Source organism: Athene cunicularia (assembly GCF_003259725.1).
Source record: "Athene cunicularia isolate RWA chromosome 4 unlocalized genomic scaffold, athCun1 chr4_part1, whole genome shotgun sequence".
Classification (NCBI taxonomy): Eukaryota; Metazoa; Chordata; class Aves; order Strigiformes; family Strigidae; genus Athene; species Athene cunicularia.
In genome coordinates this window covers 18,302,468-18,318,420 of record NW_020799098.1, presented here as the reverse complement: position 1 = coordinate 18,318,420, position 15,953 = coordinate 18,302,468, and the positions used below count along the sequence as shown (strand labels likewise).

The following is a 15,953-nucleotide window of genomic DNA, read 5'->3' as shown; positions in this document are numbered from 1 at the left end:
AATGTCAGTGCAATCAGTAAAAACTCCATTGACTCATTGACTTGATACTGGGTCAAGGCCTTTGCTAGCTAGGATAGGTATTCTGAGTTTTCTCAGATATCTTAGAAGATTATTGTAAATCCTGTGATTTTTTTTTTTATTTTTTTAATTTTATTTTTATCTCTTATTCTCTTAAATTCACAGCAATACATTCATGACATCTTCTTACCTATAATCAGTTGGGAAGCAGCAACAGGAATTCTACAGTTTGTTCTCTTATACTCGCTGGTTGTGTGTGACAATACAGTTGTTCATGCTTGTAATGGCAGTGAGTTCCTAGGAATCTCCAGCTGGATATCAACCAGGCCATGGGTAGTATTGAAATTGGATGACATTGGCTGCCTGAGGCATAATATCTTACGATCTTTCTCAGAGGGTTTTTTACACGTGCCAAAGAAAACCAAATACATAAAAATCAAACTGGCAATCTGATTAAATTAGTTTGAAATGAGCTTGGTGAGTTAGTTATGAATAACAGATTTATATTCTGATGAAAGAACGATTGAGGGAGTGGTGAAGAGACTGCTGACTAATTTAATTGTAAGCTTCAAGAACTCTTCTCCTGTCCATGAAATCAGATTACCCATTTTAATCTTAAAAACAGATTGTATATCACTGTGACTTTTCTCAAAACAACCTGAAGGTTCCTCCTAATGTTCTACTGTTCTTTGTGAATGCTAAATTTGTTCTTCTTTACATCCATGTGCTTTTGAACTTTGCCAACTCTAGAGGTTTAAGAGTGACTCTCAGAATTCTAAGTGAGAGAATTTTCTGTATTTTGTCTGTTCTGAAAAAAATCTTAATTATCCCACTAATCTTAGTTAAGCAAACTTGTTTTATTTTGTGCTGGAAGGGACTGAAGTTGGTTGAGGGGTTTTTTAGTGTTCATTACCATTATGAAAATGGAACCCTAGTAAATGTTAACAGCATCCAGACAGAATCATTTCTTCTTGCTGTTCTTGTTAGTAAATGAAAATATCACTTCTTAGATATTATTTGAAATACTGCCAAATGTACCGGCCAAGGTTCCATTTCATGCTTACTCCTCAAGTAATATTTTGATGGGTGGGTTTAGAAAACTTGAATGATGCTAAAGAGCTGTTGAATAATATTTGTGTTATCAACTATCTATTCTGGTCAAGCAGTAATCGTAGAATAACAGTCTGGTAGGAACATCATGGTGTTACTTAGTGCAGTTACCTGCTTGAAGTTTGATCAGCTTCAAAGTCAGATCATACTGCTCCAGATAATACTAAGTCAAGCTTCAAGTATCTCCAAGGACAGAGATTATACAGTCAGTCTCTGGGCAGTATGTGACCACTTTCATCAGAATTTTTTTTCCTGTATCATAAATTTTAATGTTGCTGGTAATGTCCATTGCCTCTCACCATTTCATGGTTTCATCTCCACGAGGAGTTTGACTCCATCCCAGTAGGTAGCTCCATATAATAATGAGACTTCTCTTATTTTCCTTCTCCTCTTAAAGAGGAACAAATGCAGCTTTTTCAGCTTCAGCCTGCTAGCTGTTCTGATGATCTGTTAGACTTGCTGTATCCAGTATGTCAGTGCATTGTGCTGGGGAGCCTCAGATCGAAGACAGTTCTGGGGGGGTGGTCTCACAGCGCTGAACAGAAGGGAATAATCAATTCATGTGCTTGCTGTGGTTTTGCTCTCACAAGTAAGTATGGCCTTGGGCTGCAGACTGCACTGACTTGTGGTCAACTTTTGTCAACCAATACCCTTAAGTGGTTCTTAGGTTGCTTTCTGTTCAGTCCAGTGCCCAGCCTGTGTCATTGCATGCATGGGGTTATTCCATCCAAGATGCAGATCTTTTCACATTTTCTTTGCTAATGTTCATGACATTTTATGAGTCTGTTTCTCTGGCTCACCAACATCCCTCTGAATATCATCCAATCTATTGATCAGTCTCCCCAGTGTATAGCATCATCTGCAAATTTGCTGAGGGCACTAATGTTCATTGGGTTGTTGCAGAAGATAATAATCATAAGTGAAACACACAGTTCTTCTACATGCTATACGTATAAGTAAGAATAAGAAAATGTTGTGTGTCTGTAAGCTGCTACCATTTCTGTTATCAAGCATATATGAAGTTGAAGTGTTTTACAAGATGTGTGACTGCATTTATAAAGGTCAGCCACAACAGCAGATAATTGTGGAAGACAGGCAGGAACATCAAATAATAAATAATTGGAGGGTTGGGGTTGTAGCAGGGGGAAAGGAATTTCATCTAGAAGGTTCCTGTTTCTTCTTTATTTTGTTTCCTCTGCCATTCTCCCTGCCCCTACAAAATGAAGAGATAATGTGGACTAATGGTCATTTTGTTTTTTTGTCAGGACTTGACAGGAGCTGAATTATATACGCAGCCAGCTGATCTTTTGCATCCAGTAATTTATGCCACTGCCATGGTTTTGCTGATGTGCCTGTTGATGATCATAGTCAGTTATATATACCATCACAGGTATGAATCAAAATTATGACCAAAAAAAATTAGTTTCATAGTGCTTAGGACTACTTTTTGATAGGAACACAGTATAGTTTTCTGTGTTGGGGGGGGGGGGGTTTCTTTAAAACTTGTTATTGCAAAGTAAGTTAAGCAAGTAGCTATTTCATCTGTTCATGAGGATGACAATTTAGCTCTTATAACCATGCATCTCTTTAATTTTTTACTTCTGCTTCATGATGAAAGAAGAGACCACTCAAGAATGGTGTTAGAATTTAACAAACTGTTCAGCATTTTATATTTCTGTTGATGTAAAAGCTTGAAGCCTAAAATTTTTGAATCAAGCCCCAAATAGTTGTATAAAGCTGGTTAATAGGAGGGTGTTTTAATTTCTTGTGATAAAAAAACAGAGATTATATTTGATTACAAAGTATGTGGTAGTCAAACAATCATTAACAGTAATTGTATCTCATTTATCACAAGTGTATCTTGCTAGTTTCTGAAATACAATAATGCAGCTGTGTTTGTTGTCTAATTTGTTTCTTTTAACAGTGTGATCAGGATCAGTGTAAAAAGCTGGCATATGCTAGTTAACCTGAGCTTTCATATTTTCCTGACATGTGTGATGTTTATTGGAGGCATAACTCAGACCAGGAATGCCAGCATTTGCCAAGCAGTAAGTAAACATGCAAAACTTGAAAAAAAATCAGTTACCACTTTCATCATCCTATATATGTATATGCCCCCCTTGCCTCCTACAGAACAGTAGTACTATACAGTCATTTTCATCAGAATGTAAAATTTAGACCAAAAAATCAATCTCTTTTTACCTTAAAGATTTCTGTTGTATTTTTATCCAGCCATGAAGATAAAATCAGTTTGTTAATTGAAAACTGGAAAAGTATTTCAGAAGTGCAACAGAAATCTTTTTTGCCCAAAATGGTATCACAAAACAAGCTTTACCTGTTTTATTTTTGAGACTTATTAGGAAATTGTTTTGTAAACCTTATGTGGCCTTTACAGACCATGTGAAAACTGATTTCCATGGGTATTAAAATATTTCTATTTGCTCAGTATAATTGAAAGACGGGGGAGTGAAGTTTTTCCAGTCAGACACCCCTGCTTTCTCTAAACAAGCATTGCTAGCTTTATTGAGACTCCTCTTTTATAATGATTTATTCTTCTGAGATTTGGCCACCTCTAATTCAGTTGCAGGGTTTCAGTATAATAGCAGTTTCCACTTTGGGATGGTATCAGTAGTATTTTTTTAACATTTTATTTTTTCCATCCAATAATTCATAAAAGTTTCTGTTGTGGTTTGAACTCAGCTGGCGACCAAACACCATGCAGCCAGTTGCTCACCTTCCCCCCCACCCCTGTGAATGGGGGAAGAGTGGAGGGACACAAGGAGAATTTCTAGGTTGAGATTAAGAAAAAAAAAAAAAGCCAACAACAAAAAGCTTAATGATTGTCATAAAACAATAACAATAATGTGAGGTACAATTGGGTAATGCACAATGCAATTGCTTACCACCTACCAGCCAATACCCAGCCCGCTCCCAGCCAGCAATACTGCAGAACGAACATCCTGCTGTCACAAAACAAACAAACATCCCCCTGTCAAAGAGCCATTGAAGAAAACAGAAGCGAGAGAGAACCCACCTGCTTAATATACTGAGCATAAGGGACACCTTCCACTAGACCAGGTTAATCAAAGCCACATCCAGCCTGGCCTTGAACACTTCCAGGGAGGGGGCATCCACAACCTCTCTGGGCAACTTTTTCCAGTACCTCACCACCCTCACAGTAGATTTTGTTCCTTATCTAATTTAAATCTACCCTCATTCAGTTTAAAATCTTTACTCCTCAACCTATTACTACTTTCCCTGATAGAGTCCCTCTCCATCTTTCATGTAGGCCCCCTTTAAGTACTGGAAGGCCGCTATAAGGTTTCCCTGGAGCCTTCTCTTCTCTAGCTGAACAACTGAAACTCTCATCCTGCCCTCATAAGGGACAAGCTCCAGCCCCCTGATCATTTTCATGGTCTCTTCTGGACTAGCTCTAACAGGGTCATGTCCTTCTTATGTTGGGATTGCCAGAGTTAGACACAGTACTCCAGGTTGTAGTCTTAGGAGAGTGGAGAGGCAGAATCACCTCCCTTGGGCTGTGGGTCATGCTTCTTTTGATGCAGCCCAGGATATGGTTGGCTTTCTGGGCTGCAAACACACATTGCTGGGTCATGTTGAGCTTCTTGTCAACCAACACCCTGAAGTCCTTCTCCTCAAGGCTGCTCTCAATCCACTCATCACCCAGCCCGTGTTTGTGCTTGGGACTGCCCCAACCGATGTGCAGGACCTTGCAATTGGCCTTGTTAAACTCCATGAGGTTCACACAGGCCCACCTCTCAAGCCTGTCAACAGTGTCATCCCTTCCCTCCAGCATGTCAACCACACCACACAGCTCGGTGTCATCAACAAACTTGCTGAGGGTGCACTCAGTCCCACTGTCCATGTCATCAACAAAGATGTTCAACAGCACTGGTCCCAATACTGACCCCTGAGGAGCACCACTCGTCACTTCTCTCCACTTGGACATCAAGCTGTTGACTGCAACTCTTTGAGTGTGACCATCCAGCCAATTCCTTATCCACTGAGTGGTCCATCTGTCAAAACCATGTCTCTCCAATTTAGAGACCAGGATGTCATGTGGGACAGTGTCAAATGCTTTGCACAAGTCCAGGTAGATGGTGTCAGTTGCTCTTCCCTTGTCCACCAGGACTGTAACCCCATTGTAGAAGGCCACCAAATTTGTCAGGTGTGATTTTTTTTTTTTTTTTTTTTTTTTTTTTTTCCCCTTAGTGAAGCCATGTTGGCTGTCACCAATCACCTCCTTATTTTCCTTAAAATATTTTCCAGGAGGATCTGCTCCATGATCTTGTCAGACACAGAGGTGAGACTGACTGGCCTGTAGTTGCCCAGGTCTTCCTTTTTTTCGTTTATAAAAGTGGGGGTTGTTTCCTCTTTCCCAGTCAGTGGGGACTTCACTGGACTGCCATGACATGTCAGCCACTTCATCTGCAGTTCCTTCAGGACCCATGGATGCATCTCGTCAGGTTCCATGGAGTCCCTTAGGCTTGAACCTTGATCTTCTACGGTGCATGTTTCTTCATTCTCCCAGTCTCTGCCTTTACCTTCTGTGTCTTGAGCGGTGTGGCCAGAGCACTTATTGGTGAAGACTGTGACAAAGAGGTCATTGAGTACCTCTGTCTTCTCCATATTCTGGGTAACCAGGTCTCCCGTTCCCTAAGACCCCATGATTTTCCCCAGTCTTTTATCACCAGTGTACCTCTAGAAGGTTTTCTTGTTGCCCTTGGTGTCTCTAGACATACTTAATTCTGTCAAGGCTTTAGCTTTCTTAACCCAATCCATATCTCCTCAGACAACTTCTCTGTATTCTTCACAGGCTACCTGTCCTTCACCCTCTGTAGCTTACTTTTTGTGTCTGAGTTTGCCTAGGAGCTCCTTGTTCATCCGTGCAGACCTGTTGTTTTTACCTGACTACTTTGACAGGATGCATCGCTCCTGAGCTTGGAGGAGGTGATCCTTGAATATCAAACAGCTTTTTTTGGGCCCCTCTTCCCAGTAGGGCTTTATCCCATGGTCCTCCACCAAGCAGATCCTTGAAGAAGCCAAAGTCTGCTCTCCTTAAGTCCAGGATAGTGAGCTTGCCCTAAGGATCCTGAACTCCACCATTTCATGGTCACTGTAGTCAAGGCTGCCCTTGAACTTCACATTCCCCACCAGCCCCTCCTTGTTGGTTCACAGTAGTTTTTATGTTGCCAGTTGAAAGTGTTGCTATAAAATATGTCCCTGAACTTTCTCATACCAATACAAAGAGAAGGGTAGTCTCTGTGTGTGCAGATGCTCGTGCATACATGCACACACATTGGTGATGGGGAGTGTAATCTTTTTTTCCTAACTTCTTGGAGACAGTAATCCTCCAAGAGAAATTCTGTGATATGGATGGGTTGTTTAAGAGTTGTGCTTTGAAGTTTGTGATTGAAACTTGCACTTAAAAACCCATCTCCAGTCATCTTAACAGAAACTGAAGTGTCACCTCTTCCATGCATGTGTGCTGTCATTTAAGGGGTATATGAAACCTACTTCTCGCAGTCACTTTATGGCTTATAAGGAAATACAGGACAACCAGATTCTGCCTTCTCCTTGGCAAAGCCCCAGGGACTTTGGAATTCCCAGAACTTCTTTTAAGAAAACAATGTTTAGTTTATAAAGTAATGCAGATGCAAAAGGATCTGACAGACAACCATTTTCTTAAGTGTAGTGCATAGTCAGTCTGTGAGGCTGACTTTGCATTAATGTTTGGGCTGATTAAATGTCTGAAGTATGACACTTTTTTTTGCATTATGTTAAAATTGCTGATGAATGTTAGCTGTCTATATCTTGCCACCTGCTATGTAGTTGCCACAATATCATTAGCTTGGGGTTCACTTACTTGTTTCATTTTAAATATCTGTAAAAGAAGACATTTTAAAGTTGTGTCTTGTAAAATACAGTTTCCTAATGTGTGTGATTGATATGTAACCTTGAAAATGTTGGCTGGTAAAGTTCTTTCTGCATTACTAAGTTTTCCTTCCACTAGAGGCAATGCAGCTATGTAGCCTTTCTAGACTCAACTGATAGGAAGATGAGTTTGCATAACGTATTTTACACTTTGAAAAACCCAGTGACTTGACATTTAGAAGAGTCATAGTAAACTAAGAGGAGGGTTCTTTCTCCTGAACTGAGCTTTTGAAAAGTCAGGCTTTATGCAAGTTGCATGTTAAATGATTGGGGTTTTTTTAAACTTGGTGGAAAGGAAATGTTTGGGCATTTATTTTTATTTTTACTTTTTCTAAGGTTGGGATAATTCTCCATTATTCAACTCTTGCAACAGTACTGTGGCTGGGGGTGACATCTCGTAATATTTACAAGCAAGTGACCAAAAAAGCAAAAAGATGTCAAGATCCTGATGAGCCACCTCCTCCACCCAGACCAATGCTGAGGTGAACCTATTGTTTCTGCATCTCATTATTTCCCAGGTTGCTATATTCTGACAAAAAAATGTAGCTGGTCACTACTGTTTTTGTGAAGTGCCTTTCATAAAAGTTTTTCTTTCCAGGTTCTTAAAGTCCCTTCCAGATTTTTCTGTTCCCCAGCATTATGCTAAGGAGGATGAGGTGAAGAATGATTCGTCATAGTGTATTACCACTGCAGTGCTGTGTTCCTGATTTGTAAATTAAGAAATCTGTAGTGTTTCAGTATCACCACTGGGGCTTTGATTACAACTTTAGATAGCAAGACTTCCCATTAAATTATCATAGAAGAAAGAATCTGGAGAACTGTGTTATCACACAATTAACAGACACTACAGTTTAAATAAATAAAGTTTAATATGTTTTCCAAAGATTACTAACAAATAATTTGAAGAACAGAGATCACTCATTATTAAATGAAATAGTGAGGTTTGTGAAGCATTTCTCTTAGAATTTTTATTTCTGAAATCACTGAAATGGGATAAACTAATTATCTGTGAAATATTTTTAATAGAAAGCATTAACATACTTTGTTCTCATGTAGCTAACTGAGCTTTTGGATATTAATTAAAAACTGCTAAGCTGAAATTCTCCACAAGGTGGCAGAAATTGATTAACTTTGATTAGTTATAGGCAAATATTTAGCTTGAATTTAAAGTACAGAGACTGCAGAATATCAGAAATGCTTTTCTGAGTATCACCAACTAAAATTCGTAGTACTATATACAAGCATGCAGAAATATTTAACTGGTCAGTTAGAAGGTAGAAGGTTAATATTTTTACCACTTAAGTGCTATCTTCACTTTCTTTATTATTTTTAAGTAAAAGTAAATCTGTTGTATTCACTGTAGGATATCATGCCTATCACCAACTGCATGCCTTCCAGCAGGGTACTGAGTAGCCTTTTTAACATCTGTTCTGATTTATTTTTTCCCCTATAGCTTATTATTTATTATGGAGTACTTGCTTTGGAAAATGTTGCAGTAAAATTACCAGCCTCACAGGCTCAGCTCTGCATAGACATAAACATGTACATACCATTTCAGACTGGGACACCTTATCTGTGACAGTGGCAGTAACTCTGGAGTCAAGTATCAGAACAGAGCAAATAATGCTTCATATTTTTCAGATTTTCTCAATGTCTTACTTCTTGCAGATCAGGAATTTCCTCAGGCAGATGTATGATGTTTTTGCATGGAACAGCTGTAGAAAGATTTTTTTTTTTCTTTTTTCTGAAGTTGTCTTTTAAACTTCCCATCATGGCATAGGGCAAAGAGGTTTGTGCAGAAGTTTATGGCTTGTGCAGAACTAATCACCTACTGTTACCAGGCCCACTGTTTCTTGATTTTAGAGATAAAACAGCTGATTCTCTGTTTGCCTCCACCCTGTTTATATTTCTTCTCCATGTGCCTTTTCAGAATTCAAAGGGTCTTTTGGAACAGGAAAAAAAAAAAAAAGCCCTGATAAGTGTATGTAGGTACACATTTTTCTCCTTATTTGCCATATGTAAATTATTCTGATTTATGATCTTTGGGTTTAAAGAGGTCCACCTTGCAAATAATAGGCAGACATGACGTTTACACAGATCTTCATGTCCTGTAGATATTTTCTGAGGATGGACTTTCATACCTGTTAAGCTTCTAGCGTAGATAAGCTTTATTTTGGAAAATTCACTGTGTGTAAGACAATTTTGTGGGAGATGATGATATCATTCAAATGCGAATGGGACTTTGTCACAGGTCATGAACAAGGTGGTAAAGATTTTGAAATGGATCTGGTGTTCTTCAGAAAGCAGCTGCAGACGTTAGATTTGCTGTGGTTCACAGTAGCCGTGCTGAGAAGATAGTACAACACTTGGCACTGGTTGGACTTTCTTAACTGAAAAACTTTATGCCAAATATATTGCATTGCCATGCCAGGCAAGAGGGTGTAAAAATAACATGTCCTTAGCTGCAAATCACAACAAGAATAAGGAGTTTGTCATGCAGAAATGGTATTTCGTTCAGCAGACTCCAGTCAAAAGGAAACTGTTTCAGATTTTTCAACTAAAAGAACTACTTTATAAAGCACCTTGCTGAAGATCTTAATAATGGGTTATTCCGTGTAAAGTATGAAATAAAATAACAATACAAATACTTGTATTACTATAATAAAATTACTGGGTGAATGTTCTACTTAGAAACATAGCATCTCACTATTTACAGGGTGGTATTTTCTGTTACCATCATAACACCTCTTGTATGCCTCTTGTCATTAGATTTGGTTTTCTCGGTTTTTGTCTAACTGAAGTTTGGGCTTGTACAGCACTGTCCCAAAATATTCATATTACTGCAACTCCTCTAGCATACTTTGCATATATCTTTTAGTTACTATTCCGTTGGTACAGCTCCTTGTTGCACATTGTTTTGGTTTGTAATTTGTGCTCTTTAGAATTGGTGAAGATTTAAGACACAACAACACACAAGTGGGTTGGGTTTTTCTTGGTGTTGGTCCTTGATATCTTGATATGATCAAATGTAAACATGTTCCTTCAATACAGCAAACTGAACTGTAACTACAAACAATCCATACTGTTTTACTCTTCCACCAGTAACCATCTGTCTTTTGTAGAACCAGCTTCACCTAGCTGTTCCTGTGTGAGTAGTGGTTCATCTTTGAGGCAGTGATTTAGTAATTTGTAGTGAAAGATAAATAGAGTAAAATCTGCCACAAAGATCTGTTTCATTTGGCCAGAGATGTATACTATGAGATTACAGAGTCCATTGAAAAAAAATAAATAAAACCAACACCAAACCCCAAACCTCTCCACACACAGAAAACAAGTAACGAGTTCCTATGGCTGATCTTCTGAGCATAGGGTCCATAATTATTAGGCAAGATCATCTCTGGAACAAGAGACATACCACTTCCTATTTTCCTTCTAAGTTTCCATATTCTTTTCCAGCAGCTTAAAACTTTGAACTGCCAGCTTTTGCTTCTTCCTTCTAACCACGTATACCTTTGTCCAGTGCCTGCGAGGTAGGTGAGCAGCTGTGAGACACAGGTGGTTTGCAACAGGAGGAAAAATTTGTAGTGAGGAAAACTCAAAAAATATTGATACTGCCAAAGTTCAAACCTGATTCACCCTATTGATTTTCTAAAAGAACTTGCGCATTTCCAGACTCTTGGAGGTGTCTCATTTCCTTCATGGTGACAATATAAACTCCATTGCCATTAAGCAGCCACTGATGTACTGGCTTTACTTTTTAGATTCTACCTTATTGGTGGAGGGATCCCTATCATCGTTTGTGGAATAACAGCAGCGGCAAACATCCGAAATTATGGCAGCAGACCTAATGCTCCTTAGTAAGTACCATATAACTGAGAGCTCTGTCACAACATTTCACGGGTTTGCTTTTCTAAGCACTTGTTGCAATTAATTCTGATTCTTCCAGAAAATGTGACAGCCAAGATCGTTTCAAAGTACCATATGAACTGATAAAGCCTAACCTATGTGACTTGTGCGAAGATGTTAATTTTGGTTCTTTTGTTTGTTTCTTTTCCAGTTGCTGGATGACTTGGGAACCTAGTTTAGGAGCATTTTATGGACCAGCTAGCTTTATAATTTTCATAAACTGTATGTATTTTCTCAGCATATTCATACAACTAAAACGTCACCCTGAACGTAGATATGAACTTAAGGAACCTGTTGAGGAACAGCAGCGTCTGGCCACCAATGAACACGGGGAATTGGCTCATCAAGATTCATTGTCGGTGTCACTCGTTTCCACATCTGCTTTGGAGAATGAGCACAGTTTTCAAGCACAGCTGCTGGGAGTGGGCCTGACTTTGCTCTTGTATGTTGCTCTGTGGATCTTTGGAGCTCTGTCAGTTTCCCTGTATTATCCCATGGACCTGATCTTCAGCTGTTTCTTTGGGGTAACATGTTTAAGCCTCAGTGCCTTTCTTATGGTGCACCATTGTGTTAACAGGGAAGATGTCAGGCATGCTTGGATAATGACTTGCTGCCCTGGAAGGAGTACGTATTCAGTGCAAGTAAATGTTCAGCCCTCCAGTTCCAGTGGAACCAATGGAGAGGCCCCCAAGTGCACCAACAGTAGTGCAGAATCTTCATGCACAAATAAAAGCGCATCAAGCCTAAAAAATTCTTCTCAAGGTTGTAAATTAACTAACTTACAAGCTGCAGCAGCTCAGTGCCACCCTACTTCTCTGCCATTGAACACAGGTCCTCAACTTGATAACAGTCTTACTGAACATTCAGTGGATAACGATATCAAAATGCATGTAGCTCCTTTAGAGGTACAGTTTCGGACAAACGGACACCCAAGTCGGCATCATAAGAACAGAAGCAAGGGACATCGTGCTAGCAGGCTTGCAGTACTGAGAGAATATGCATATGATGTTCCCACAAGTGTGGAAGGAAGTGTGCAAAATGGCTTACCTAAAAGTCGACAAAGCAACAGCGAAGGGCATTCAAGGAGCCGAAGAGCCTATTTGGCGTATAGAGAACGTCAGTATAACCAGTCCCAACAAGATAGCAGTGATGCTTGCAGTACACTTCCAAAAAGTAGCAGAAATACTGAAAAGACAGCAGCTACCAACAACAAAAAAGATATTCTAAGGAAACCAATAGCGGTTGAACTTGAAAACCAACAAAAATCTTATGGCCTAAATTTAGCCATTCAGAATGGACCTCTTAAAAGCAGTGGACAGGATGGACCCTTGCTCACTGCAGACAGTACTGGTAATATTAGGACTGGGTTATGGAAACATGAAACTACTGTGTAGCGTTATAATTCATTGTGAGACAAATCCATATGAACTGTGATTACACATTCCTTAAAGCTATTAACGCTTTCAAAGGCTGTTTACAAACTCTAGGTACTTTATGCAGGGAGGGAACTAAGATACTCTGCCAAGCAAAAGATTGTGTTCATTGTTATCTTTGCTGTTCTTACAAAGATGAACTCGTGGTATTTTGTGAAAATTTTTTTTGAAGCGTCAATCTTGAGAGATGCAGAAAGTGACTTTGTACATTTTTATTTTTTACCTGTAACCCTGCAGATGTGTCCACAACACATTTCAAATTTGTATTTAAATGTATAATAAATGATATTTTCCCCAGCAGCCTACTGTTGCACTTATTTGTTGGGTTTTTTAAAGACTATTGCACTGAATGTCAGCTTGATTTTACTACCTCAGTATCTGAAACTTAGGAATTTCAGTTACTAAAGAAGATATTCGGTGTCTGAAATACACAATGCAGGTAGCTCAGTTATATAAGCATAAGGCCTAGAGTTGTTTGGCATGAAGAAGGTACATTTAAAAGAGAGTTTTAGTATACAGGCAACTTGTTCACTCCAAAATCTCTGTCTTATGCTTGCTACATAAGTTAGGTGTATTTTTAGATGGCTGCAGTTTATTTTGATGCACTGCCACAGTTTTAGTTTACTTCGTGGTGTTTTAGATAATATATTTTGCTCTCATAATGAGCTGATTGGGGTGGTTTTTTAATTTGTTTTAATCATTTGTAATTAAGATGCTTATGAATGTTCACAGACAATAGGTGCTAATTTGCAAAAGTCATCAGAACATGTCAGTGAAAACTCACTCAGTGGTAATAACATGGAAGGATAATAATGCAGGTGTTTTCAGAGGTGATAGTGGGATAATCTGTTAAGAAATCAGGGTCTTCGAGTTCAGTGTTACTGTACAAGCTGACTCCTGAGAGAGCATTTTAAGTTGCAAGTTCACTTTTACTCGCCTGTATGTGACAATTTGCAGAATAATATTCTCCAATGCTATACAGTATCTGTGTTAAAAAAAGTTTCAGTAGCAGAGCTGTATTGATGTTACCAATTTTAAAAAAGCATGTAAAATCCTGAAGTAGAAATAGCTAAAACTTGGGATCTTTTACAATAATGTAAATCTTGAACAATAAAAATTGTAAATTAAACTCAAATTTAATTGCAGTATAATTACAAAAATAAGTGACAAGGTCAAAATTTTATGTAAAATGAAATACTATAGAATATTTTTCAATTAGGAGTATAATTTACTTAAATTTTTGACTCCTCACTGTAAACAAGGTCGTATTTTGTGTCATCCTGCTGATGTGACAAATTGGAGGTTGTAGTTGCAGAGTAATGTTTGGAATTTTACCTGGTTCTGGTACTGATATCTGTTTTGCTAAAAGCACCTGCATTAAATAGCAAAAAATGCTTCTGTATTATCTAGTACAGATACCACAACTCAGCTTGTAAGCAACAAATGGAATTGGATTGTATATATTTGACTGCTTAGTTACCTGATTCAGTCTTGTTGGGTATTCTAGTTAACTATATCTGTTCAGATACAGATACAGGTCTAACATTCTTAGTACTCAAATGTTGTGTTAAATAACTCATAGTGTGAGGACTCATTCAGGTATGTTTATTGCTTTCCAGGTTTACTGCACCTTCTACTAATCCATTTGATAGTCTGAACTAATCTCAGTGCATTGTACAAACCTCTTCAGTAGGTCAGTGGTGTTAGGATTTGGGTGCTGGTTTTGCTTCTTGTGAGGAGCTGCCATTTAAGAATTTGTAAAGCAAGTTTGACAAGTATATGACTCAGTTGTGATTGCTATTCTATTTTTACAGGCTTCAGGAGAGGTAGGTTTTAGCCTGTAACAGACCTTACAGCTACCGTATGTATGCACTCAGAAAAAGGAATACATAGGTATTACTGAATAAAAGAATTTAAACTAAACATCTCAAATATATGTAAAATATTTACACTTCAATCTATTTGGAAAGGTATTTAAGCATCTTAACTCACTGCTTTGAAATTGAAAAAAAAAAAAAGAAAAAAGCTGTATGTGGGCTGTTATTTGGTGTGTGGGAGATGTTCCTCTTGGTGGCAGAAATACATTTTGGACCTAGAAGTCAAAACCGGTGACTTGATCCTATTCCATTCCAAATGCTGCAGGTCTGTCTCTTAATTTAGTGGTGGATTGAATGAAAACTGAATTGCAGACAGTAAGTGTAAAGTCACGTGCTAAGAGAAGCACTCATCTCTGAGTCAAATATTACACAACTACAGCAGCACGATAATATCTGAGGTTCCTCCATACATAGTTTGTATCCCCAGATGCAGCTATTTTTAGATTATATTTAATCAGTAATATATACTGTGCTGGTTTTTTATAGTAACAAATATATGTGCAAATGCAAATATTTTAAATCTACTTTGTGTTTTCTTTAAAAGTACAGATCTAGAAAAATATAATCCATATATAATATGGAAAAATGTCAAAACAGTCTGTAGATTATTTCTTATTATCTGAACAAGGTATGACAGGGACTGAAGGAAGAGATCAGTTATCCTTTGGAATCCACTTGCTTATTTGACACCTTTTGCACAGGTTTGGAATTCAACATCTGTTTAGTCTTTCTTGAAGCTCATCTTAAAAATGCCTTTAAAATTAATTCTATATGTGATATTTCTGCATAGCTTGATAGCTCATTTTTTTAATCTCGTTAAAACTTGAACGCTTTCCTAAGTATATAATAAATTATGAATAGCCTTGTTACATATAGGGGGGTAATGTAAAAATATTTATTAGACCATCCCACTAATAAATATGTTACTTCACTTACAGCTATGTGCATAGCTACATTTGGTTTTTAACAAGTGCTTTTGCTCAGATGATAACAGACAAGGCATTATTCTCAGATACAGTCTTGACATATACTGAAGAATATGCTCATCTCCTGTGTTTCTCATGAAGAATCTTAAATGAAAGAATTTATATAACTAAAAGGTGGAAGGCAGGTTATTAGTCTCTGAAAGAGTGGAGTTATTAAGGAAATTGGAAACAGGAAATATTCAGGCTTTTTCATATGGTCTTTCCTAATAGGGTTAAGCAAGCTTACTTTCAGAGCTGTTAGTTAAACTTTGCATGAAAAACCACCTGAATCACTCCAGTGGAGAAAAACATCACAGACAAAACTAAATTTTGCCTGTTTGTGGAACAGTGAGAAAGTAGCTACAATCATTAATCAGATATATAAAGGGGAGTAGGTAATACAAACTGAAGTGAGAACAGCCCTGTATGAGAGAACTGCTTTCTACCAAAACCAGGTAGAGACTCGAAACAGCAGTAGTTAGTGCTGGTAGTCACTGGGGTAAAAGTCAGTATATTTGTCCATTCATAATAGTGACAAAAGCAGACTTTGAAGAGCAAGCATCACAGGTTGGAGGAAGAAGGCTATAAGCACAACCCTGGTTTATGGCTAAAATGGTGGTGGTGATACCAAGGACAGGAGGGATTGAGGTCGGAAAAACATTGGGTTAGTAAGAAAAAGGGGTTGACTGAAA

General features: G+C 38.2%; 1 protein-coding gene across 1 annotated transcript in view; it reads left to right on the top strand.

Annotated features, from left to right (window-relative positions):
- ADGRA3 (adhesion G protein-coupled receptor A3) overlaps positions 1–12,719 on the top strand; it is a 47,102-nt gene extending 34,383 nt beyond the window's left edge. The window contains exons 14-18 of the mRNA XM_026846947.1: positions 2,394–2,518; positions 3,053–3,176; positions 7,417–7,562; positions 10,842–10,937; positions 11,138–12,719. Of these exons, the coding sequence (XP_026702748.1) occupies positions 2,394–2,518; positions 3,053–3,176; positions 7,417–7,562; positions 10,842–10,937; positions 11,138–12,380 (1,734 nt within the window). The 3' untranslated portion in view covers positions 12,381–12,719. The remainder of the gene's footprint in view (positions 1–2,393; positions 2,519–3,052; positions 3,177–7,416; positions 7,563–10,841; positions 10,938–11,137) is intronic.
- The last annotated feature ends 3,234 nt before the right edge of the window (positions 12,720–15,953 follow it).